Source organism: Falco punctatus (assembly GCF_963210335.1).
Source record: "Falco punctatus genome assembly, chromosome: 4".
Classification (NCBI taxonomy): Eukaryota; Metazoa; Chordata; class Aves; order Falconiformes; family Falconidae; genus Falco; species Falco punctatus.
Window position 1 is genome coordinate 54,464,963 of NC_137583.1, and position 25,769 is coordinate 54,490,731.

A 25,769-nucleotide genomic window follows, 5' to 3' on the forward strand; every position below is an offset into this window, starting at 1 on the left:
CGGCAGCAGAAACCAGCCCCTTCGATAATCGCACCCGCTGCGACGAGCCACCTGCGGGGGGACGACACAGCCCCGACCCAGGGACCTGCGAGCGTGGCGGTGACACGCAGCAGGGACCCAGCAGCCGGCAAACGCAGCCAGTGCTCCGGGCTCCTGCTCCGCGCCGGGGCCGCGCACCCTCGCCGGCTGTGCCCCCGCGAGCGGCGCCTGCGGAACTTCTCCCGGGCACTCGCTCCTGGACGGCAGGCAGGTCCCACCGGGAGCCCCCTGCCCCGCCGCCGGGGAATTTCATCCCCTTACCCCCTGTTTTAGGGCAGGGGGAGCTTTGCACAAAACGACCGAGCTCCTGAACAGAGCAACCAAAGCAAAGCGACAGAAAAGCCAGGCTGCAAACCTGAATGACAACAAAACCAGGAGTCTGAAATAAAACGCGAACAGCCCCTCACCCAGCGGATTCCTCCAGATCGAGAGATCCTCTCGCTCCTGAAGAGGAACCGTACATCGCACAGGAAAATGCAGCGGCTACTGTGTGCCAGTTACGGGGCGGGGGGGGACGGGACCCCCCAGGGCGCACCTGCCTGACCCGGCGCCACTTGCAAAGTTGTCCCAAAGTTTGCCCGCGGCTGCACGGACGCGGCCCGGCGCGGCACTCACCGCCGAGAGGAGCCAGCCCAGCAGCGGCAGCACGACGCCCAGCACCCCGCTCTCCATGCCGCACCCGCGGGCACCCCGCACCGCCGGCCCCGGCCGCTGCCGCCAGCGCTGCGCCCGCTCCCGCCGCCCGCCTGCGCGCGCCCCGCCAGCTGGGGGGGAGGGGAGGGGAGGGGAGGGGACACCGGCGGCTCCGCACCGCGCGCTCCACCGCCCCCGCCACCCCCCGCGCGGGGCGGGGCCGCACCGCCCCCAGCCCCAGGTGCCGCGGGGAGGCTGCGCTGCGCGGGCCGGTCGCGCCCCGGCCCCGGCCCCGGCCCCTGCCGCCCGCTGAGCTCACCCGAGTCCTCCCTCCCCCCTTCCTCCGCCCCCTCTTCTTTCACCCTTTATTGATTTTCCCTTCTTTTGCCTCTTCCTCTGGTTTTCTCTTCTCTTGTCCTCCTGGTTTGCCTTCTTTCCCCTTTCTGTCTCCTTTTTCCCTCTTTTCCTTTTCCTTCCTCTCTTTCTCCCTGCTCGTTTTTTCCTTTCTCCTTTTCCATTCTTTCCCTTCTTTATTTCCCTTTTCCTCTTTTTTCTCTTCTCCATCTTTCTTCCCCCCTTTCTCTCCTTTCCCATATTTCCTTTTCAGTTTCCCCCTTTCCTCCCTCTTCCTTTTCCCCTTTGTTTCCGTTTCTTTTTGCCCTTCTATCCCCTTTTTCCTTTTTTTTCCCCTTTCCCCCTTTTTCCACTTTTTACGCCTCCCCTAATTTTTATGCCTCTTCTGCTTTTTATACCTTTTCTGTTACCTCCTTTTTATTTTTTTGGTTTCTTCCGTTTCCTTTTTGCTTCCTTTGTTAATTTCTCACCATTTAACTTGTGTTTTATTTTAATTTAATTTATTTTTTTTATTAAGCGTTGCAATAGGGTGGAGAGGAACCAAGGCTGAGGAAAAGAGCAAAGCTTAATTTTCCATTTTCACCCCCAGCCAACGCGGTCACTGCAGGATTCCCCCAGCTCCAGGGCAAGCAGCCTGCAGACCCCCAGCCTGCAGTGCAAGAGCATCGCCCCTCTCTGCCGAGCGCGGGGGTCCCTGCTGGGATGGCCCTGGGAGAGGCTGAGCAGGGTGATGGGAGCGCTGCTGTTAGTAGGGGCAGCAGGCAGAGGCACAGGAGCTGGCCCAGTGTTGCTGTGAGCTCCGCAGCGGGGCTGAGCTGTGCTGGGAAAGGGACCCAGCGCCGCTGGGGTGGAGAGTAGAGGTTGGTTGGGGTGTTTGGCTTCCTCTGAAATAGCTGCTTGGTTAGAAGGGGGTTAAGTGGACCAAAGTTTGGAAGTCCCAACCAGACTGGGTGAGTCTGTATGTCCTTTCTCTGTCTTCCTCCTCAAAGAAAGAAAGTTCCAAGGTGTGCCGGTCAATGACATGACATTTCTGAATTTCTCATTTTGGAAGAGCAGCTCAAGACCACATTAACCCTCATTTTGGATGCAAATGTGGAAATCCCTCCCCTCTCCAGCACATTACAGAGCATTTCCGTTAGTATTAAGGGCAACGCTCTTTTCAACTCAAGAACCCAAAGGTATAGGCTTGCTTTAGCATAAACACCTGAACAAGTCCCATAAATAAAGGTAACAATAAGAAAAATAGTACCCTCCTTGCAGTTCTTTTCTCCTCAATCCTGCTAGATTGTCCAGCTCAGATGGACAGATTTGTTGTCTTTTAAACCACCTGCCAAAGAGAGAAAGCGAAATAGTCAGATTTGGGAGGCCCTGGAGAGAGTCTAATTCCCTAATTCCAGGCTGTTTGACTTACTAACACGACCAGGAATCTGCCATTTTTAGGGAAAGGGCTTAATAGTTCAAACCCTAAAATTGTATCTAGCCTTTAGCTCTTGTTAACAAATCACTAAACCATTCACTTTTTAAATATAACATGCAAAGGGTCAGAAAAACAGTTTAATATCTTTTTTTCCCTTTTACTCTTTATGGAAAGACCTGAGCTTTTGTTGGGATCTGAAGGACTTTTTTCCCTTTTCTTTTGCATTTGGTATGAAAAATCCTGGTCCTCTCTCTTGTTTCTCATTGTAGGCTTGATTGTGGCTTATAATTGCCAGTGTAAAAAGAGGGACAAGATATTAATTACATCAATTAGTTGTACAATGGTTTGAACACGCGACAAAGCTATACAAAGCTCAGTTCGGATGGTAAAATGACAGGGGAATGGTCGATTAGCTGGTCACTGCCTCTCGCTGCTAATAATAGCCACTTTGTGTGTGCTTATTTCATTCATTCATGCAGCCTGAACGCTTTCAAGTAGCCTGTTAAAGACAGATTTCCCCGAGGGGGAGAGGCAAAAGTATTGACAGATGTTCCTCTTTAGTTTCTTTGCAGAGAGCAAATCTGAAGGATGCGTGTCTTGTGGCAGTGATTTTCCAGGAAAAGTCCCAACCGCTTTTGGGTGGTCCCTTTTGCCCTGCACTGGGTGGGGGTCCAGCCAGTCCAATGTGCCGTGGGCATCAAGTGAACTCCACGGTGCTGGGAGCAGCCTTTGGGGTTGATCTGAACCCACCTCCTGCTATTTCATCCCACCCCCCGCAAACCTTACACCACCAGTACCAGTGAACACACGTTCCCTTCTCCACGTGGCTAAAGATTTTGTATCCAGCTTCTTTTTTGCAGGCTGAAACGCCCCATGGTCTCTGACCTGGAGCCTGCGCCATACCTTTGGCATCCTTTTTGCCACCTCTTGTACCCATCCTTGTGCCCGTGTATCCTCTTTGAGACAAGGAAGGGAGCCAGAAGGATTCAAACTTTGCTGCACTGTGGTTTTACGGAGTGGTGTAGATGGCCATGGTTGAAACCTTTATTTTTCGCCTTATGTGAGTAGGGACAGGAGCATTCCCAAGTATTAAGCTGACTTGCTGATGTGTTATAATACCACAATGTATTTCCCCTCAAAGGATGGTTCTATTTTGATCCTATCTCTGTGTAAATCAATTAGATATGTTGTGGGAGGTTTTGCTCATTTGCTTCACTTCCCATCTAACCATGCTGAAGTTCACCTTCAACTTCGCTGTGCTGCTGGGAGGTTGGGACTCGCCCCACTGTGTTTCCATTCTCCGTATCTCTGCAAAAGATTTCACTAGGCAATGTGGGAGTGGGAGTGTAGTAGCTGCTTGGTGTTGGACAGGATCTCTGCTAACAGATGTAGCAGACTAGAAGGCATTTTTTTCTCATCCCAGTCATGAACAATTCAGGAAAGTCTTGCTCTAATTCCCCTTCACATCAGTAGTGGCACAGTTACTTCAGTGATGGCCATCTTGGGCTAGCACATCTTGCCTGTGGCTGCCTTACCTCATTACCATTATTTAACCCTCTTTCTTAAAGGTAATTAACATCTGAGCTGAGGCATTTATCATAAAATGGCTTATCTTTCTGGATATTGCTGAGGAAAAATATCATGCAAACGTAAGAAATTTTGGTGGAAAGTGAGAGCAGGGGTAAAGAAAACCAGCTGGGTTGTCTTCTGCCTGTGGTGGTTTTTTATTCTCTCTGCCCCTGGAAATCAGAAATACAAAGACTGTTCATGATAGTGTCTAGAAGGACAATATTTGAGAGCTGATTCATGCGGTAGTTCACTGAAGGCTGGATTTGCTGTTCTGTGCCCTTGGGGTTATGTTCCCTATTTATCTTCCTTTCCAAACTCAACACAGTGCATCTGTTCTGCTTTCCATTTTGTGACTTGATTTAAATAAAAGTAATAGCATCACATTCCATAAAACAACTGTGAAATGTATTTCTAGGTATTATTTGCATCGGGATTAGAGGCAAGAAAACACTCACTGTGTTGTTTTGCAAACATGACAATTACATCCACCTACACGACTTGATTATTTCAAAATGTAGCATAAACAACTGGTGGTTTCCTGTGTTTAAGTCTCCTTATTTATCAATCAGTAGGGAAAGACTTTCAGGTTTGCTGAATCTAAGGTGTTTTTTTTTCCAGCTTTTCCCCTGGTTTTCTTGTAGTCTCCCTGATTTATTATGGATGCATTGGACCACACCTTGAGCTGGTTTAACCAGCATCATTCCACTGCTATATGGAGAGATCTCTCAATTTACTCCAAATATTTATCCAGTGCAATCTCCTACTGCAATGTGATACTGAATTTATTAATTTAGCCATCTGAATTTTCAAAATGAAGTTCTATTGATCTGTGCACCCATCTCTGCCAAGAAGTACAGGTGTCCACAGATATGAGCAACTGATCAGATCCAATAGGACATCTTGTCTGTAAACCTGCTGGGGCACTTAGCCAAAGTTACTTCCCAAGTCTTTAATTGCAACAAGAGAGATTTTAATACATTTCTTACATCAGAGCAAAATCCAGTTCACAGAGCAACACCAGGAACAGAGAATGTGAAATATTTCATTCTCCAATTCATTAATGAAATCTGGCAGGTGACTTATTTAAATTTAAGCAGCTTCACAAAAAGATGTTGCATACTAAATGACACCAGTAGAAAAAAAAAAAAAAAAAAAAAAGAGGATAGCATAAGACAATGTTGAAACAGGAACAACTGAAAGAGGAATGAGACCTGCAACCCCCTCAAATTAACAGGAGTGATTAATGATCCAAGCAAACTCCACACAGTTTAGTGTTCTCCATCTCTGGTTTTCACATAATGACTGGATGCCTTTCAAGGAACATGGGCTCCAGACAGGGAGAGCAGCTGAATGAGAGACAATGACTTGAGAAGTGCAAGAGTATGGGTTTTACCAGTCCCTTCTAAGCTTAATGAATGAATGCTGTCTATGTTTAGAGTTTAAATATTGCTACCTGAGCACATTTTCTTTAATCTATTTTGCGTCCTTTGGGATGAAGTGACTTGTGCACTGGGCTCTATTGACTGCATTGATGAGATCTCTACTAACTAAAGGGATTTCTTACGACAAGCACAAAACGTAGGTGTTTGTAGGTAGACGCCTACAGTCACCACCTGAAGTCAGCCTATATCTCCAAAACCTCTTTGCTGAATGATTTTCTTGGCAGACATAGACAGCTGATGAGGTGTCATTCAGTGTAGCTAGGGCTGCAAGCATCCAACTGAACCTGAATTATCTCTGTCCTCACCATTCACAATTCAGATTACTCTGTACTGAGCCCAGCAAAAAGAGTTAAGAATAAAGGCCATGGCACTTCAATAAAAAATATTTCATGTGTGTACAGGGAGATATTATGCTATGGTGAAAAAGCTTTCAAAAGTGAAGAAAGATAAACAAGGTGCTAAAACTGAAACGAGCTGTCTAATGTATTTGTATACAGTTGTCAGCTTTATGAACAGTCCATAAAATAAGTATGGTGAACCCCTTTTATAGCGTACATATAACTATCAAAATCAGAGAAGTTAAAACAACTGAAACACTAACCAGTTGTTTCAGTGAATGAATGATGAAACTGAATGCAGAAAAAACACATTTGATTTGATGGTTCTACAAAAGCAATTGCACAAGTTCAAAATACCGGGATGGGCCAGATTTTCAGCTGGTGTAAATCAGTCATATCATATCATATCATATAATGTCGTATACATGGGATTCTCTTGGGGGTTTGCCATCTGGAAGCCTAATCCTCTAAATATAGGTCATACTTACCTTTTACTCAAGCAGTATTGCACTTTGAGGTCATTAAAAATTATTGTTAATTTTTATATCTGTATTATTTTAGTGCCTGCAGCCTCCAGTTGTGGGTCAGGATCATACCATGCTGTACTAACACAGGAAAAAAAAGTTTTAGTCTGTTAAGTTTATGGTACTAGTAAAATGCAAGATACAGAACGTAGACTCGGTCTCGGTGAGGCAGTACCATCAATGCGATAGGCTGTGGGTTACAACACTATTTCCTGGCCTGTTCTCAGTTTCTTCTGGCTGCAGAATATAGAAACAGGCTATTATCCTTTTAAAAGTCATGAGCTTTGAGTGTTAATAACTATACTTTGGCTAGAGGCACTGTGGGCATAAGCGTAGGTGCAGCTAAGTGCTCTAGTCTGTTGCAGAAATGTTTATTGAGGTCTTCAACATGTGACTGATTTATTAAACTTTTTTTTGTGAGTAGAGCAAAAGAGATAACCCTTAGGATCTCAGTAAATGAGACTATTGAGGAAAGGGACACAGAGAAAACTTGCAAGCTTTGATTAAGACAAAGTAATCTAATCGTTACACTACATTTAGTTAATGCACAAAACAAAAACATCACTTGCAATGCCCAGGTTCACCCACCAGAAAAAGGTACATTTTCTGAGAATGTGTCCTGAGAATGTGTTTCTGAGAATTAGTTGTGATCCTAATTCTAAATACCTCCTCTGTAAAGCATCTTTCCTTCACTTACCATCTGTTTTGAATTCTCTCAAAGTATCAACACCTTGCTTCATAAGTAGGTGTCATCCACCAAGGTTCCTTAAAGGTGAACCTTCAGCCATGAAGACCACTGCCCTTGGAGCAGAAATGTTATTCCTGGCTGTGAGGCCAACCATCCAGAGCACTGCTGAGGCATTGCAAGTGGTGCAGGTGAGAGCTGTGAGAGCAAGGGAGTATTGGAAGGCTCCTTCCCTCTTGCAACAAATTATGAGCTCCACCTGTTTGGTTTTGTAACTGGGAGGCAAATGGGGCCTCAAGTTGATGAAGCCTTAGGAGATATTCAGCAAACCAAATGTCTGTGCAGAATGAGCTGGATAACTTTAGAGAGTTATGTGTCAACACTAAAATTCAGGTGCCTGGATGTGGAGTTGAATCCCACCCAAGGAGTTTAGTGAGGTTTGGTTATTCTGAGATTCAGAGGAGCAACTCTTGATGGTCCCTGTTCATCTCCTAGCTTTGTCTCTGCTGTTCAGTGAAGCACAGAGTCCTCTGAGCTAGCTACCCTGTTGGTACAACAGCACAGCTCAGTGTGGTGTGGCCAGGTGTACAGATACTACTAGGAGAAATCTAAAGCAAGCTGACCACCACCCAACTCAGACCTTCTTCCCTTTCCATCCCCATTCATCCCCAACAATTACCCAGTGGAGAAGTTCTAGAAATCTTCACCTGTCCAATGACATATCCTCATAAAGCTATGAGAGTGGCAGAGGTGGGTATGTCAGAGCAGAACGTGTAACATCTGAAGGGCATGAGTGGAATATTTCAATTAAAAGGATCTACTTGATACAGGCAGAGTACAATCCTGTCCTTGGTCTCTGAGGCCAGAGCAAATTATCCAGCTCCTGTTGCTCACCTCACTCTGTAAGCTAAAGATAGTAATAATTACCTACCAAACTCCCAGGAGAGTTAAGGATTAATTGCTTCACAGTACTCAACATTTATTTTCACACAATCAATGCCACTGGGAGCAAAAAAATAAGCTTTGCACTTACTGTTACATATCCACAGGGAACCATTCACTCATGAAGTACTTGGATAAAATAGTTTTCTTAAAAATTATTTTTAAAAATTGATCTTATTCATATTTGGGCAGAAAAAGAGAAACTCTTTGGGCTCAGGAAGAACAACCCAAAAACCCCTATGCAAACAAACAAACAAACAAACAAAAAATAACTTTCTCTGAACTCAAGGTGGCAGTCTGCTGGAACTAGAATAAATTAAGGTGAGTAGAAACCCATGCATTATCAAAACAGTGCTATTTACACTGGGAACATGGTAAAACTGCTCCAGGGTACGTGATGTGTTAAAGACACAGAGGAAACAGGGTGTCTGCCTCTCCCTCCTCACTTTCTCTGTAGAGCTTTGCAGAGCAAAAGAAGAGAGAAGCAACAGTAATGGCAGTTATCTGTGTAGAAAGCCAATAAGCAGAATACCCAGAATATCTTTAGAATATTTCTTAAGATAAACTGTGTCCAGCAGAGATAGGTTTCCTCCCGGGTTGTGACCACCATGAAGAAACCTTTTGCCTTCATGAAGAAAAGTCTGGCAGCAGAAGCCACATGAAGTAGGGCAACCAGCTTATCGATTGACACCAGAGATTGCACAAGCTAAAAGTTTGGGCTAAAACACGATGCTCTAGAGATTGAGATAAAGGCTCCACCTTATCATTAGAGGATGTGACATTAGAGGATGTGCTGATGTTTCCGTGGAGGAGGCAGGAAATGGAACATTTTGCACAGCCAGGTCAAATGAATCATGCAGCCGCTCTGTACAGGGACTATTTGCTAATGTTGTCCCTAGATCAAGCCCCAGGTTCTGACTGGGTGATGAGAAACTCTGTGGCTAATATTATGAACCTTACCAGCTGAAAACATGAATTTCTACACTGTGACTGATTTCTGTGATACATGTTGGTTTATGTTGTAAATACATGTTGTAAGCCATGGTGTAAACTGACAAGTGCAATACATAATGAATAATAGATTCAGGGTTCTTCCCAAGCTGTCTGTTTGTACTGGTTCTCCAGCATCCCAGCTTTCATCCACTTCTGGCTTTACCAGCTGTGGACAAAATCTCCAAAACCTCTGAGACTGGATGTGCCTGAGTTGACTGGGAGCTTGAAACCTGTTTTGAAAAGTCTGAACTGCCATGTTTGTCCTAGCAAGAATGAAAGAGGAAAAAAGATAACATTTCAAAAGTCAGCATTATTCATTGCCTTCACACTATGGATGAAGATCAGGGCAGTCCATCCAGCTGGATTGTGCACAGTGTGCTGGAGCCTCAGGCTGGCAGAGCCCTGGGGGGCAGTGGACTCTGATCTATGACTATCCAGACCCTGGCAAGGAGGTGGAGCGCAGGAGTCAGTGCTCAGCAGAGCATTTTTGACCACACTGCAGAGCGCTATCCCATTTTTTTACACCTGCTGGGCTGTTACCTTTTTCTCTTTTCTAAGTCCAACCCCAGCACAAGGGAAGGTCCAGCTGACAGCCAAAGCACTGAACATACACCAGGACACTCACTGGGATTCATCTGTCACAAGAGCTCCTGCAATATTATTTTTTTTTCTGATTTTCCACTCCTCTTCCAAGATGAACAGCAAACTCGGCCTGCTTTCATTCCCCTCTTTTGCATGCAAAGAGGGAGCTCTTTCATCTCAGCAGACAACAGCTTTGGTTTTTTCAGCTGTGTTCAAGTCAATTGCTTGCACAAGAGTGGTACACTTGGCTGGCAGCTAGCCAGCTGTGTTGCACGCCCGGACCACGCAGGCTTATCCCCAGCAGCACTGGGCTGCCTGCTGGCATCAGTTGGGCAAATGGCGCAGGGATCACAGGGTCTCGCTGGAGCCTGGGGCTCCGGCATGGTGATGGAGAATAGAGAGAGGGGAATACAGCCCCCTCTTCCCCCCAGATTGAGGTAAAGGGGTTTTGCAGCTTGGTAGGAAACCACATGAATTTGAAACTTGCTGGCTTTCTATCATACATCTCAGAAATCTGGTTGTTTTCAAAGAAAAAAATTAAATCAGAGCCTTCCTGAGTGGTTAGTGTGAAGGTATCTGCCTGCTTGGAGGGCTCCCCCATGAGCTCAAACAAACCAATGCTGCTGTCAGTGATGAAGGAATTTCTGCAGCCCACCCACCCCCCACCCCACCCCCCTTTTTGTTTCTGGCGGTTGATGAACACCCTTTGTAAGACTATTGATTTTTCTTCTGTTTGTTTAGCTGGGATATCCCTTGTTTCCAATTCAAACCTGCTATTCAAAATCCTTCCTGCAGCAAAGAAATGAGAATAAGCTCTGCTTGTCCCTTTTTGCTCAGAGTTCTAATCTCTTGGAGAGGAAGCATCCAACCTGGTGTTACGGTTGGGAGCTCCTCCTGCACCCCTTCTTACTGTGAGTCAGATCTTAAAGAAAGAGTGACTGTCTGCTGCAGTTCAGGTCCCTTGGTTGAGCTGCTGAATATCACAGTTAGGGGTTTATGCTTGATTCCCTCGTCTGATGCACTTCTTATATATCTGCTGCCTCCAGGATACATTTCTCTAAGTAAATTAAACATCCTTACTATATGTTAGCAAAACATTACATCTAATAAAGGAGAGAAGTGTTATACTCTAAGTCCCTTCAATACACATGAAAAATGAAACTCACTTTCTGGGGGGAATAAGAAATGACAGTTCATTCTTTTGAATGAATGCTGTCTGCAAAGAATTTGTCTCACATAAACGTAATTTTCCAGACCATTTTGGTGTGGGGATTTTTTTCCAGACAACTCTTCTTTCCGTGTAAGCAGAAAATAGTTTCATGCCTCAAACCTGCCAGACTCACTATAAAAATCAGGGAAACCCCTTTCTAATCCAGAGGTATTTGAAGACTAAATCGTGTCAGAGTTAACTGGATTGACAACAACAGATTTTCCATGGTTCTTGTCATTTTTTGACAGTGTAAATGCCAAAGACATGATGATATTCCAGAAGCGATCATTTCCCCAGAGAGGTCTCATTCTCATTTTCTGTATCAAGAGATGAATGACAGCGAAGGAGTTAGTGTGTGGCATTACTTTGATGCCTGCGAATTGCAACCATCTCCAGGAGGTTTGGCACTGGCTTTTTCAGGGAAAAAGGTATTTAAGCTTTGGTTGCTGCTGTAGCCACCTAGAAAATATCAGGCATGTAAAGACATGCTTCCCATGGAGAGCTAAACATCATCCAAGAAAATGACATAATACACATTGAGAGAAGTGAAACATCAGGCTCCAGTGCTTTTGAGCTAAGATAATGGCATTGAATTTATTAAGCTTTCCTGATGTGTAGGCTCTGTGCTGATGTCTCCTATACTAGCTGGTGACTCTGAAAAAGGTTTCACAGAGAGGTGACTGGCTTTTCTGAAAGGCGGAAGAGTTCGGTACTGGATTTTGCCTCCAAGGTGTTACATTGCCGTGCCTTGGATTCACCCCTCACAGATTAAAGGCTTGGCATAGCCCCAGTGAGGTTTGTTAGGGTTCAGTGAAATTTTGTTTGCTTCAACAAGAAAGATCACCCTTAGCATTTATAACATCAATCTTCTCCCTAAAAGCTACCTTTTCTCTCTCTCTATTTACACACAGGCCTCTGTGTTTTTACAGCATCTTCTTTTCTGTGTCCACTTCTTGGACTGTAAACCCTTCAGAGCAGAGCAGTTTTTAACACTTTTGTTGCATGCTGCCTCACGCACATTTTGGTCAGCAAAAAAGTGCTTGGGCTAGGAATAGCAAAGAGCAATCTTTCATGCTCCGCAATTTCATGCAGGGTGGGAATGGCATCATTGTATTGGTTTATTCCAGGCTAGAGATAGCTTGGGAACTGGGCTGTATGCAGTTGGCAAAAGAACAAACATTCTAAGGCAAATACTGAGGACAGAATCAAGCATTTGTGGATATGCTTATGGGAAATTTTGTTCTCAGGTACCCATGGTTTTGGTTATACTTACGAGAGGGGACTGACTTTTTTAGAAAAAATATCTCTGCTGACCCCACTGAGATCCTACTGTTTTCAGGCATTCACAGCAGGTAAGATTCCCAGGAGAAACTGGGGCTGATGGATGTGTTTTGCACATAAACCAACCCATTGACAAGAGCAGCTGGGCTAGAAGGCTCACGGTATCTTTTCCCTCTTAAATGCCACTGGTTCTCCGAGGGTGAATTCAAAGGCAGCTGTGCCATATCTCATACTGTTTGGGGAGGTGAGTGGGTTGTACTCACTCTGCAGTGAGTCATCCTCATCTTGTTTAACTGCAGCTTACCAATTCTCGTTTGTTTATGTGTGTGTTCCAGGCATATCTGATCGATGATGCATGCAGCTTTAGAAACTTACTGCATCAAGTCTCTACACTTTCCATCCCAGTTATTCAGCAGTATGGGTGGACACAGGACACAGCATCAGATACACAGATAGAATGTGCAGATCTAAAGGTGTTCTGATTTACCCATTTATCTATGCCTCAGTCAAACCAAAGTTCTCTGCTACCCTGAATACCAAGGATGACTATAAAATGTGAGACTAATCAACTCCAAAATGAAGTCCAGTCTTCCAATTTGCTTACAAGTGAGGAAATAATATTTTTAAACAATGTAAAGCTAACAAGGAATCTCTTAATTGGGGTATATAATCAGCTAAGGCTTAATTTTAAGAAATTATCCACAGTCAGGGAAAAAAACAAACCCAACCATAGACTTATTCAAGATTTCAGTTGAACCTGGTGGGGTTATAGTAAGTGTCTAAAGCTAAACGTGCATTCAAACTGCTGTCTGGGGGCTTACTCAGGGCTTTTCTGAGCTGGGCCAAAAGCATCCCAGATCAGATAGATAGGACTGTGTACCAGCAACCAGTCAGGCCCAGACAAGAGTCAGACATCACATAAAGAGTGAGATATCAACAGTGGCTGTCTCCCATCGCCTCTCTGCTGCCAGTGCATGCCACAGTCCCTCACCACAGGCTGAAAAACACACTCTGCAAGGGAGATGGCTGATTTTAACTGTTCCGTGCAAGCAGGATGAAGTCTGTTTCACCTCAAGGAGAAGCAATGGCATTTATGCCTCCTCTGATAACCTCCCTTCCTCCCTGCAGGGATGGTCCTTGTCAAGGCCATAGAGCTGAGCCTTTGCTGAGGAAGTCCCTAGCAGGAAGAGTTTCACTGCAAGCAAATCTCAGTGCCACTCACCACATTAATTTCCAAGGCATCTCCCCACAGTGGAGATCTTCGAGGGTGGTCAGGATAGCAAAACGCAGCACTGTGCATGCTCCATACCACCTGTGCCTTTCATGCCATGCAAGACTTGGTCTACTCCTGGACAGCAAAAGGGTCCTGTAATAAAAGACAGTATTTACATGTGTTTCTTTAATTGTGGCCACAAAAGCAAGCACATTCCCCATCAAGAGCCAGTCTGTAGTGAAGTGTTACCACAGTGCACCACAGTTTGCATCTTCAGATAATCTTCCAGCTTTACTGGAACCACTGTGTGTTTTGTACATAAAAAAGAGCATTGCTCCCTTCTATAGCCTCTTTGTTGGGTTTTCTGGGTGGAATTTGTTTGCTCAAACACAGGCAGACAATGTCATGCTGCATCACAGCTATGTGTGGCAAACACAATACAGGATTTGCAGGATTTGCAATACATCAGTGCTTTTCTGGATAGGCAGCTAAGGCTGGGCAAGGTGTGGGTACCGTGCTGGAAGAAGTGTTGCTCTTTCAAACTGTGGTTGTAGCTCTTGAGCTACAAAGCATCATGTTATAGCTGTTCAGATGTCTCCCCAGGCTTTCAACTATCATTGGGAATTGAATCACTTCAATCCACGTAAGGATGTAGCTCATCCTGATGTAGACATCTGAAAAAAGTCAGATAAATCTCCTTGGGAAAAAACTTTATCTCTGTCCTTCAACAGTGATGCAGTTTGGGGTTAGCAGGTTCAAGTGCAGAAGCCTAGACCACAGATGTCTAGAGCTGGGTGAGAAAGAATTCACTGGGATTCAGAGTTTTGTTGTCTCCAACTGTGATTTAGTTAACAGAAAACATGTGGGACCCACTCGTCTTGATCACAGTCTAGACCTTTCTCCTTGTCAGTCTAGGAGTCAGTCTAGGATATCTTCTTCTATGGAGAAGATATCATGGCTAGTGATATCTTCTCCAAATGTGCCCTGTGCTCTGCTTTTGGCCATGCAGTAGGTCACTTCAGGCATTAAAATTGTGGCTTGAATGGAAATCCTGATGCTGAAATGCTCCCAGACACTGTGTTACAGAGGGTTTAATTCAGAGAGACAGCACAGCCTGTGAACCAGGACCCTCAGCTCAAATCTGACACTTCAGCTATTTCAGCAAGCTGACACTTCTTTTTACCCCTTCAATTTGTTTAGGTTTTAGGCTTATGTGTTGAATCCATAAAGTTGATAAGTGCAATGGTTATACAAACAATAACAATCTGAGCTGAAATTATCTGTGTGGACTGACTTGTGCTTTCAGTTGGGAAACAGGAAAACCTGTGGGATTCTTCAAAGGATGGTCATCAGCTTGAGATCCACTGTTACAAGCATGTACTATAAAGACGATAAATTATCATAAAACATGTAGATATATTGATGTAACCCTTCATATTCCATTCATTTACAAAGCCCATCAAGATTTCTCTTTTTCTTTTTTAAAGAGAGGGAAAAATAGAGGCAGATATCTAAACCCCCCATGATTTTCATTAGAAAGGTTTAAAAAAAATCCTTTCTTACCTAACCAGGGGTGGATTAATAATCACATCGTGGAAGCAGTGGCTAAGCCATGAAACCTTGACATACGATGGATGTACTTATCATCCCCTTCCACATGTATCTGATTACAGTGATAATATTTGCATGGATATACTACGGAGAACTTGTGACAGCATTTATCTTCAGACATATGAACTTTGCATGCACTGTAGTGAGCTCTGTGTGGCAAAACACTTTGACTGTGCCTGTGTGACTTCCAGGTCTTCTGCTCAGCATTGTCACAAGGTGTGTCTGCTCAGGGCTTGATTTCTGGCTTCTGGGCTGATTCACATGGCACATCAGGGAGTGCCAGGACTCTGCTCTCCCACGCTGGCCAGGCGATCCCACAGGGCTGGGCTCCAGCCTTGCAGAAAAGTATCAAGTCCTTGGTATTTGCACAGAAGGTGGTTTCAGGAGAGCGCTGTCTGGAGTTCAAGAAGTAGCTAGGCTGTCATGCAGACACAGCCAGCATTCAAATGCTGGGTCTAATCAGCACAGTGTTTATATCCTCAGGCAATTATTCATGAGCATGCCACATCATCGATAAGCTAGATCAACAGGCAAAAAGATTGATTACACTAGGGGAACCAGGGAAACGTAACACCAACATGATGAGGAATGAACCCAAAGCAGAACCCAACCTCCAAATCTGGCCAGACTTCAGGGAGCACAGATTGCATCCTCAGAAGTGGATGTATTTTTCCACAACGAGTTGAATCAGCTCTGGGAGGATGACCCTGTTTCGATCTGAGCACAACAGCCCAGGATCTCCCTTGGCTGACAAACACCCACAAGGGGGGTCTCTCCTCAGAGGTGTCATGTACACTCTCCAAAGCTATTTTGGGAGGTAGGAAGTAGATCAGGCCTTTACAGTGAAATGAAAACATGACGAAAGCATGATGCTCCTGTTGATTAATCAATTAATAAACTAATTGGCTGATTAACATGGGCACATCACCACAATGATGTGATTAGTTTACTACTTACACCAGATCTGGCTTCTCTGCCAACATTTTAGACAACTCTTTGGGTTTGGGGTGTGTTTTGTTGCTATTCCAAAACAGCTACGATAGCTGTCTTGTAGTTGTGGAAGAGGCCATTTGTAACAATATGTCAGTGACAACATCCTCTAAGAGCAATCTGACATGCTGCAATATCTTCAGTTGTGGATACATCCAAAGCCACAGGTCCTGTAACCATGCAGAACCAGTTACCATATGGGTATCTGGAAATTTATAAGGCACCACCAGTCATATTTAATTCACATCAATCTCTAGTGAAGTCACTGGAATCATAAGGGGGATGAATCTCATTCAGACATAGTATAGAAATGGAATACATTTCAAAAATATAGCCAGTTTTTCATCAGAAGCGCTATAAAATCAATCTTCCACTCCAGTATATAGCCCAAAGCCTTGAAGCTCACTGAAAATTACTCAAATGCAAAAAGAATGTTTAATTACATGCTCATTTGGGAGGAGGAATGTAAGACTGTGTCCCTAGATTCATTTTTCAGACTAATTTATTAGTCTTTGTATTGAACGTTCTCTTCTGATGCTGGACTTTAAAAAAATATCCAACATGGAGATTTGCCTTGTGAAGGTGGCTCCATTTCAATTATAGCTGTCTAAGTAAAATTTAAATAAGCTGTTACTATACAGGATCAAATCTTGGTCTGTCTGGTCCAATAGGCTGTCTTTGATCATGACAAGCATGTGGCAGACCATCAGGTTACTGGAAACCTGATGCAAGACATGCACTGGGCTGTATGATGGTGACTGTCAGCTGTTCATGTCTTGAATACACACTTTCTGTATGAAGCCACGCGATGGACATGGCCTCAGGTACACCAGTAGGGATAAAACCCATAATAGTAGATTATTCTTATATCCACTATTGGGGAATGAGATTTTAAATGTCACGTTCTTTGCGATGTCGCAAATCACCACAGTCTCCTTCTCGCATTGGGACTGAAATGCAAGGAACAGTTGGCTGATCTGCTGATAGCCGTGCCTGATGCATGGGGTTCTCCAGAGGGAGCAGAGCAGCGCAAGTGCGGGACATCCTGGCACAATGTTTGTGGGTCAAACACAGGACATTTAAAATGTGTGTCTTATGATTATGGCATAAAATGAGACAGGTCTGGTTTGTTGCAAGCAGAAGGAGTCATGAAGCAGTCAGTTCTGTGATAATTTATCCACATGGGTAGTTTCTCCTTAATCCCTGTTTCTTGGTTGCTTCATCTCTGAAGCAGAGAATGTAAATCCTTTCCCCAAAACTCTCCAGTATTTCAAAATCATAGTATTTAACTCTGCATACACTTTTTAAAATCTTGGCTGGCTTCAGTTTCTTTCAGAAATTGGTTAAGTTGGCTGACTCTGTGGGAAAGTAGTCCCTTGGATCAGCTCATATTTCAGTGATTTTCAAGGATTTAAAGGGCAAATGGGATCATTAGCTCATCCTCCCTGGTCTTTTACATAGTTTGTGGGATGGGATTCACCTCACCATTATTTAAACAGTGAAGTTAGACAGAGGCTAACTGCTGTAAAATGAGCTGATTTCCCTCTTCTCCTTTCACAGTCAATGGAAGAGGTTTATTCCCTGCATGGGCTAATTCATTCTGCTCTATGGTACATTTGAGTCTAGGATGTATAAATTACTGTGACTGTGGACTTCGTATAGTGAGTTCACAGAACAGTTTTTGGCTGAGGCATAGCTCCTAGGAAGGTGAGCAGTTTCTGCCTGAAAGCGTCAAGGGATGGAGAGTCCACAGCGTTCCTTTCTTGTGCTGCTGATTTCTCACCCTTGCTATTAGAAAGCAAACTCTTAATTTGTCAGAATTAATGTCTAATAAGTCAGAAAGTATTACAGACTGGATTGACACTAACTATATAAGGGAACCTCGTGTAAGTAGCTCAAGGGAAGGTGTGCTCCCCATTCTAGTATGATGAATCCATCCCCATTCCCAGTTCCTGGCTGCCTCATCGCCCAACAGATTGAGTAGGCAGTGAAAGAGATCTTCAGGGGTAGGTGATAGCAATGATGGTGGACAGGGAAGGATTCCCACATGAGGCAGAGGGAAGGCAGGGAGCGAGGAGATGAGTGTGAAGGGATGCGATAGAAGAATGCAAAACAAGTATTGAGAAAATACACTCCTACGTGTATGCTTCAATTAACTCTAAAGCTGATACATTCCTGTCTATATGCCCTGGTAACAGTGCCTGGATGTTATGGTGGACATCAGACAATACAAACCAAAGGTGCGCTCCAACTGAGATTAAGGCAAAGCCCATATCAGCACCCATGATGGTCAGTGTAGCCTGCAGATCAAGCCAAGCTGCTGTCCTTCCCCTGTCCAGCACTGGTAAGGTAACTGCTAAAACCTTGTAGAGTTCTGCTCTCCCCCATCCATTCTGGCTCAAGAAGGATGTGAAGAAACAAAAGGAATTGAGCAAAGGGCTACCAAAGCTGTCAGAGGCTCAGAGCATATGTCTCATGCAAACATGCTGAGGGACATAGCATAACACCCTGGCCACGTCCAGCAGGGCAGCTACCTGCCGGGAAGTTCCCAGCCGGTTCTGATCCGCGGGATTTTCCCACACCCACCCACAGAGCTTTGTACTTTGCTGTGTTGACACACCCTCTACAGTGGGGGAAAGAAAAGGGAAGAGATTGTGGTTATATTCCCAATCAGTTCGTATTGGTTGTAGGCTATACTGAGCTACATGAGTCATATTCAGTACCCTTAGAGTGTGGAATGATGATCTCTGCACAGGTTAAAAAACATTTCTCCGGCCTGGGCTTGGCTAGCATGGGGAGGGCACAGTTTAAATCACTTCTTGAGGTCCCTTCTAGGCTTGTTTATTTGATTCTGCATCCTGAGCATTTGTCTTCACATTTTTTATTTAGTTTGGGTGTATAGGCAGCAATCCTCCAGCTGTCACAGCGTTCACTATTGATTCATTATGCTAAAGTAAATATAATTGAAATGTGAAGATTCATTAGGAGTGATCATTTCTGCCTGTGGAGTCAATACATTTTCAAAATGACGTTCTACAGCATCATTAGCGTCTTGTTCACATTCATGGATTCACCTGTCGAGCGGCAAGAGGAGAAACGATGAGCGCACAAAATCGATTCTCGGCACTCGTCTGATTCCTTGGGAATTCAGCATTTGCTTCATTTTTTTGGGATGCCAGTTCGACACAGATAAATTCAATAACTGTAGTGAAGCTCTAAAGTAGAAGTGTTGACAGGTCAAACACCAGGGAAGGAGGTTAAAAGATACAGGATTCTTTCAGTCCCTTTCTTAAATGTACAGCTGCTAGCTTTGCTCATTGCTTATATGCTCTGAACAAATGAAAAAAAACCCATATTCTGATATCTGTAATAGTGTTCTGGTCTCTTATGATGCCTTGAATAACCTCCCAGGAATTTTCTAAAAGGTAGTCACAAAGAGATTTTTTATTCCTTTTTAAGGAATGTGTTTGCTTCTGGATACATGAGTAATCCTCTCTGATGTTGTCTGCCTTAGATCTTTTTTAGCACTGCAACATGACAAAAAGGTAAATCAAATTTATCCATTTGGATGCTTTTAATTGGCAGCCAGCGTCAATGGTTCTAGTGAGAAACTTTGGACCAAATTTAACCAAAGGGAATTGCTAAGAGTTTTATGGAGAGAACTGGTATCTTTATTTAAATTCCTCTTTCTGCTCTTTTCCTGGACAGTGGTTATAAGAAGTCAGTAAGTTACTTCCGCACCTGCAGGTGCTGTCGCACGGATGGATCCCTCACTCCTTTCCTTGTTCTGTGCATTGTGATCTGCCTGTGATCTCCCTCAAAGGTGCTTTAATGACAGTCTCCCCAGTTCTGAAGTTTTCATTGTTTTGGGGAAAAAAATGTCCAAATATGATTCGAGGTGTTATGAGCACAAAGCCACATGGGGGTTACGCTCCCAAACCATCAGGATCAGGTGCACGTGGGAGTTGACTCCTCTGCATGGCTGGCACAGAGAGGCATGCACCATCAAGAGATTAACAGGGTTTTTTATGTTCCTCAGAGTGAGAACGTAGGGTTGGTGGAAATACAGTGGGGCCACAGAGAAGGTAAAATGTGGAAACAGCCAGCATAAGGATGAGATAGATTAATTCCACACAGCTCTAGACACCAACGTCTGACTTTGATTCCCTAGGGACCCCTTAGGCTGTGGTTCAATTAATCCTGGAATATGCCTGATGAGTCATACTCCAGTAACGTCACAACTTATCTGGTGTGAAGGATTTCTCCTGATGATGATGATGGTTTTGGGTAAGAAATGAATGGGAGAGGTAGAATAAACAATTTATGAGTGAGAGCCACAGTAAATAACCTGAGTTGTTTCCCTCTGAACGCCCGGCAGTTTTCAGCGGTGCCCACCACGCTGTGTCGTTTGGAAGGTGGATGTGCTGTGTTCACATAGCAAGGTTGTGTGTACAGGGAATGGAGAGCTGTGGGGTGGGAACGGGACAGGATCGATGCAATAGTTGCGGGATAGATGCAACAGGTGTAGGATGTGGCTTTCTTAGGTCTATGTGGCTTTCCAGGATGGTATGAAAAAGGCAAGCAGCAGCCCTTCGACCTCTCTTGCCTACACCACATCCAGGGCCAGGTCTTTCCCTGCTACCTTGGTGGCATTTATGGACTGCACAGCAGTGTGTGTGTGCCTGAGGTGCTCAGGTATTAGAAAGGGCTTAAGCTCAGCTCCTGAACTTCACCCTGTAGTGATTTATGTGAGCTCAGCTCCTGAACTTCACCCTGAAATCATTTATGTGAGCTCAGCTCCTGAACTTCACCCTGAAGTGATTTATGAGAGCTCATACACTCATTTCCACCAACTCTGTGGTGAAAATAACCCCCAGCAGAGCGACAGAGCAGGCAGTCTGGTTGGTAACTGCTTGAACCTCAGGTTGGAGCTTGGCTGAACTGGCAACTCAGGTTTTCCCATCTGCAGAGCAGTGCTGATACCCCTCTTGCTTTTGCAAAGCATTGTGTGCTCTCCAGAGGAAAGCACAAGGTAGGAGTTAATGGTGGTGATGACCTGAGTGAGATGTTTTGCAGATGCATATTAATATCAGTGGTGAGGGCTGGCTTGTTGCAAAATACAGTCAGAGATGTTGTTTGAGGTCTGTGCCAGCTCCCCTCTGGGAAGAAGGGGAGGACAATGCACGTCAGCGAGTGTCATCTTTACAGAGAAATGACTCCAACAAGAGAAGTCCACAGGGTGGAAGGAGGCACTAGTGGCAGAAAAAATTCACATTCTCAACTAGTTGGAAAGAAAAGCAATCTGCTTAATAACCATTTGGAGAAACATATATAGCAACCAACAGAACTAGGATGCCAGCAAGATGTGGCAGGGAGCCACTTGCTTTTTATTAGCTCCAGTGTGTTCTCATCTTGAATAGAAATTAAATCCCCTCCAAAAAAACCTAGGCAACGTAATTGCAGGGACACAATGTCAGTGTGCTTTAATAAGGGAGCTGGTCGTGAAAAGGACTAGCCTGGAGAAGGAAGCTCAGGGCTCAGCTGAAGATATTTAGCAAATGGGCAGGATTATAGTAATCCTTATCCAAAATAGCATATATTTTATTTTGCTATAACCAGGGGCTCAAGCAGAATGGCCAGCCTGAAAGTGTAACTGGAAGCAATATTATGATTATGGAAGAAAGGAGAGGTGAGAAGAGCTTGGGAGTTGCTGGGTTAGAGGTTTTGGATGACAGGAGAGAACCAATGCTCTAGATGATGAAAAAGCCCTGAGGCTAGCCCTGGTAGATCATGCATCCAGACAAGCAAACCAGAACCAGGAAGGGTTGGGTGGTGAAAGGGTGAGAGTCTTTGAAATATACGTAGAAACTACTTAGGTCACAGCGAGCGACATCCATTGAATATCTGCCACTGGGCTGAGAAACCTCAGCTCCCTTTCTGGACAAGAAAGACCTAGTGAGTACAGTCTGTGGAGATCTGTTTCTCTCTAAAGTAGCTGTGTGAATGTGGACAGATGGACAATACCTCAAAATGCCCGTTTCTCTCCATGAACTGTAAAGGAAAGCAGGGTGACGCCTCCAGAAGGCGCCCTTCTTGGGGCAATGCAACCTTAGGTGAGATGCATCCCAAACAAAAGACTCCTCCTGTGTCTTCAGGGGGAGAAGATCTGTCTTGGGATTGTGATGGGGCTCATTCATAAGCCAACTGGGTTGACTCATGAAATCTAACGATGCATATCTAGGCTGATATTTCTAAAGGGTTATAAGAAACATCATTCCCATTGAAATTAGTCACTTGAGTTCCCTTAACACGCTTGCCTTCTGGGATGAGATTCTTGGGGTTTGGGAAGTCCCACTTGTAGTCTACTGTGAACATTATGGGACATTGACTACATGAAACAAGAAGTCTTATTCATACTCTTCATCACCTCTTATTTTGAGAGCTGCAGCTTTTTGGCTGGAACGCTGCTTCAAGCTGTACATTTTTGTAATACCTTTCGCTTTGCACATGCTGAAATGTACTGACTTTGGACACAAGCCAGTTTACATATGGTTTTGTCTCACACTGGGTATAACCCACAGTAGACCTTAATGCCATTCAATAGAAGGACGATCTCAAATTTAGAGGCAGAGAGACTTTTTAATGTGCCTTCTTAACCCAGCTGGGTGAAGGAAATCATCTACCAAGAAGCTGAGGAAACTCTGAAAGGGCATGTAGAGACGACGGATGAAGAGACGTAGTTTCTCCAACTCACAGTAATGTGGTATACTTATTCCAGCAAGCTTAACTCTGTTTGTTAGTATGCAACACACATATGCTTCTTAATTATAAGAGTGATATTTTTGGATTATCATGCTCAGCTATGAAAAGTCTGCATTTGTTGCAAAGAAATCTGAGGAGGACATCAGCCTTGATGAAGAGTAGAGGGAAAAAATGGAACATAAGCTGCATGAAAGCTCGCTATTGTACAGCTGCTTCTTCCCATCAAATTATACTTGAGAAAGTTTTCAGTCTCAAAACATACAGAGAATGGAAGAAATATATAAACACAAATGCAGGATGGCAGGAAAAAAATGGTTTAGTGCTCTGAGGGCAGAAAACCTGGAAAATAGAGAGGGAACCTTGGTTAATGGTTATCCTCTGTGTAAAGGTCAGCAGGGTGAGGTTAAAAGGCTGAATGTTTTCCCTTGCTTTTTAATGTTTGGAGTGTGAGATCTAGGTTTTTGGATTGGGCTCAAATCTGATATAAATAAATTATTTTGGAAAGTGAGCTGTGAAATCTCAGCCTATTCAAGCTCGCTTCTTTCAGCTGCACTGTTTCAAAAGTCTTACCCCGTGTTAGAAACCAGCCCATGGAGGAGGTCAGAATACTCTGCTGGTGTTTAGTACAACCCACCTTCATTTTCCTGCCTTTTCCGTACTTTCTGAGTTTGGCACCAGCTGCTGGGGCAAGCACAATATGTGAAAAGATGGGCAGGTTTCAGTTATTTTTATCTCCGCAGCTGTTGAATCAGAATCTCATTTAGCATCTCAGTTCTGTGGGTAATCTCATTGTAATTAGAAGGTTTGGGTAAAATTCAGATATACACTTAAAACTTTGTTATTATTATCTTGGAATTAGCACTGGTTACATGCATATAATTATGGTATGTGTCGTACAAACTCGTTATGGGAGATAATCCTGGCTTACATTTTTTGCAATACAGCTGAAAAATTTCTTTTTGCACCAATCCTTTCATGGATATTTTTTTTTAAATCTGTCAATTAAAGCATTGAGAGTGTGGATGTCCAGTTAACAGTTAAAAAACCCAACCGCAAACAACTGATGTCATTGAATAGTCTTTTCTTAAAACATCTCATTTCTGATTTTGATTAATATGTTATTAAAAATATTCTCTATAAAAGCTAAAATTTAAGGGTTATTTTGGATTAATGGTTTGGTTACCTCAAAATTATTTTTTCTTCTTTTTATTTCATTAAGAAATTAAGGTTTTTGAGGCTGACCCCAAATATTTCCTCTCTTTTTTTTTTTTTTTTTGTTTGTTTGCTATTTTTGGCACTGTAAAAACCTGAAAATTCAGTTACTCAGCTGCAAGCAACAGAGACTTGTTCTTGTATCAACAAGGGAACTGACAGGGAAAATCTCAGTAGCTAGAAAGAGAGGACAGGACCCCGCTGGTTCCCAAACCTGTGGCATACCCTCTGACTTGCCTGCCCCCATGAGACTTCTTGCACACCCTAGTAAATAATATGACTGTGGCTTGAAAGACAGCTACCATTCAGTTAATAGATTTTTTTTTTCTTTTCTTTAGGTAATATAACCATTCCTGCAAAAACTTTGTAGCTCACTGAGTGTGCTATGCTGTCTCCTGTAAATATGAAGCTTCTTATGTTTTTCATTCCAGCTTCCAGTTTGAGGAAGTGTATAATTGCAAACCATCTCTGGTAGTCTTTTCCCTTGTCATTATTTATTTGGAATGACACAGCTCTTAGATGGCGTTCTGACAAATTGTATATGGTTAGATAGCACACCCTCATTCAAGGAATATTAATAAGCTGTTTTTCCCCACACTTCAATCATATATTTAACCTACCAAACATGTTCGTGTACTCACTTCCCACTCTAGTGCCACTCTGTGCAGCAAACAAACATTAAAAACAGATGCACTGAGAAGGTAAAACCTATAAAAATATCTTTATGGGATTAGTCCCCAAATCCATCTCTTGGTATCCTCTTTTCAACATGTCCGAAGCAGTTGCCCAGGGACAGATACAGGAATACGACAAGCTTCCTTGTTATATTCTTTCAACCTTCCACAGTATGAGACTTGGATGTGAGATGGAGGCTTGGGGAATGTCCTGAGAAGAGGTGGTGTACTTTGTTTTATGCGTTTTCTTCTTCTGAATATCTCCACTTGTTTTTTGAACTGATGCAACTTTTTTAGCCGCAACCTACTTCAGAGAGTTTCACAGTTCAACATCCCCTTTTTTTGGCATCTCCTTTGGTTTGTTTTTAATTGGACCCTTGCTAGTTTGATTTGATGCAGAATAGTTACTACGCACGAGAAGTAGGGATCATTTGCTGCCTTTTCATCTTTTCTGCCACTGCTCACATCCCTCTTGATTTTATAGGTGTCCATCATACCCTCTCCGGCCATCCCACTGCCAGGCTAGCTACCAACCAGTGGCTTCTCGTTCAGATGCCATACATCACTGATGATGAACTTTAGATGATGATGAACCTTCCCAGCAGCTTTTTCAGAGTTACTGCAAGGTGAGCAGAAATGCACAAATTTTCAAGATGCGAGCATATTGCCCATAGCGTCACAGCAACGCCTTCCATTTTATCCTTTATTTCTTTCCTCAGAATTCCTAAAATTTCATTTGATTTCTTGACTGCTACTTGCTGCTGAAGTGACATTTCCATAAGAGAATTGCCACTCCAAGACCTCATTTTTCAGTCATAACAGCTGTATTGGAGCCTGCCATCATGCAAGAAAGATCTCTCAGTCTTCAAACTGCAGTCCGACCCTTCTTGCTGGGGGTTCAAAATAGCTGAAAACCACTGCAGCTTCCATCACACCTGTTTAATGTAGAAGGCTGAGGGAGACAAACAACCCTTCGTATGTGACAGAGGTAGGGAACAATGTTACCTCATTTTCAGAGTCCGAGATTCTCTTTGCATCCCCCAGTACTGTTCAGATAGCGTGGAAGTTCAAAGCTGTCCTTGTGATCTCCAGCTACGATTAACGCTACAGATGCATTTGTGTGACTGCAGGACCTAGGAGCCCCCACACTTATATCAGGACCTGCTATGCTATGTGCAGTACAGACACAAAGAGACCAGTTCTCACTAGGGGCGTTTACAACCTAAGTCACATTTTCTGCAACTCTGTCTCTGGTATTAAATGGTACGAGTGGCTGTGGGGGCCACACATGCTACATC

General features: G+C 43.9%; 1 protein-coding gene across 3 annotated transcripts in view; it reads right to left on the reverse strand.

The window, feature by feature from the left end:
• LOC308063969 (vasoactive intestinal polypeptide receptor) overlaps positions 1-25,036 on the reverse strand; it is a 140,354-nt gene extending 115,318 nt beyond the window's left edge. For all 3 annotated transcript variants that reach the window (XR_013928143.1, XM_080387706.1, XM_080387705.1), the window contains exon 1: positions 655-25,036. Coding sequence is in view for 2 of the 3 variants with exons in the window: in XM_080387706.1 (XP_080243832.1) it covers positions 655-711 (57 nt within the window). In the remaining variant the exon portion in view is untranslated. The remainder of the gene's footprint in view (positions 1-654) is intronic.
• Positions 25,037-25,769: the final 733 nt, after the last annotated feature.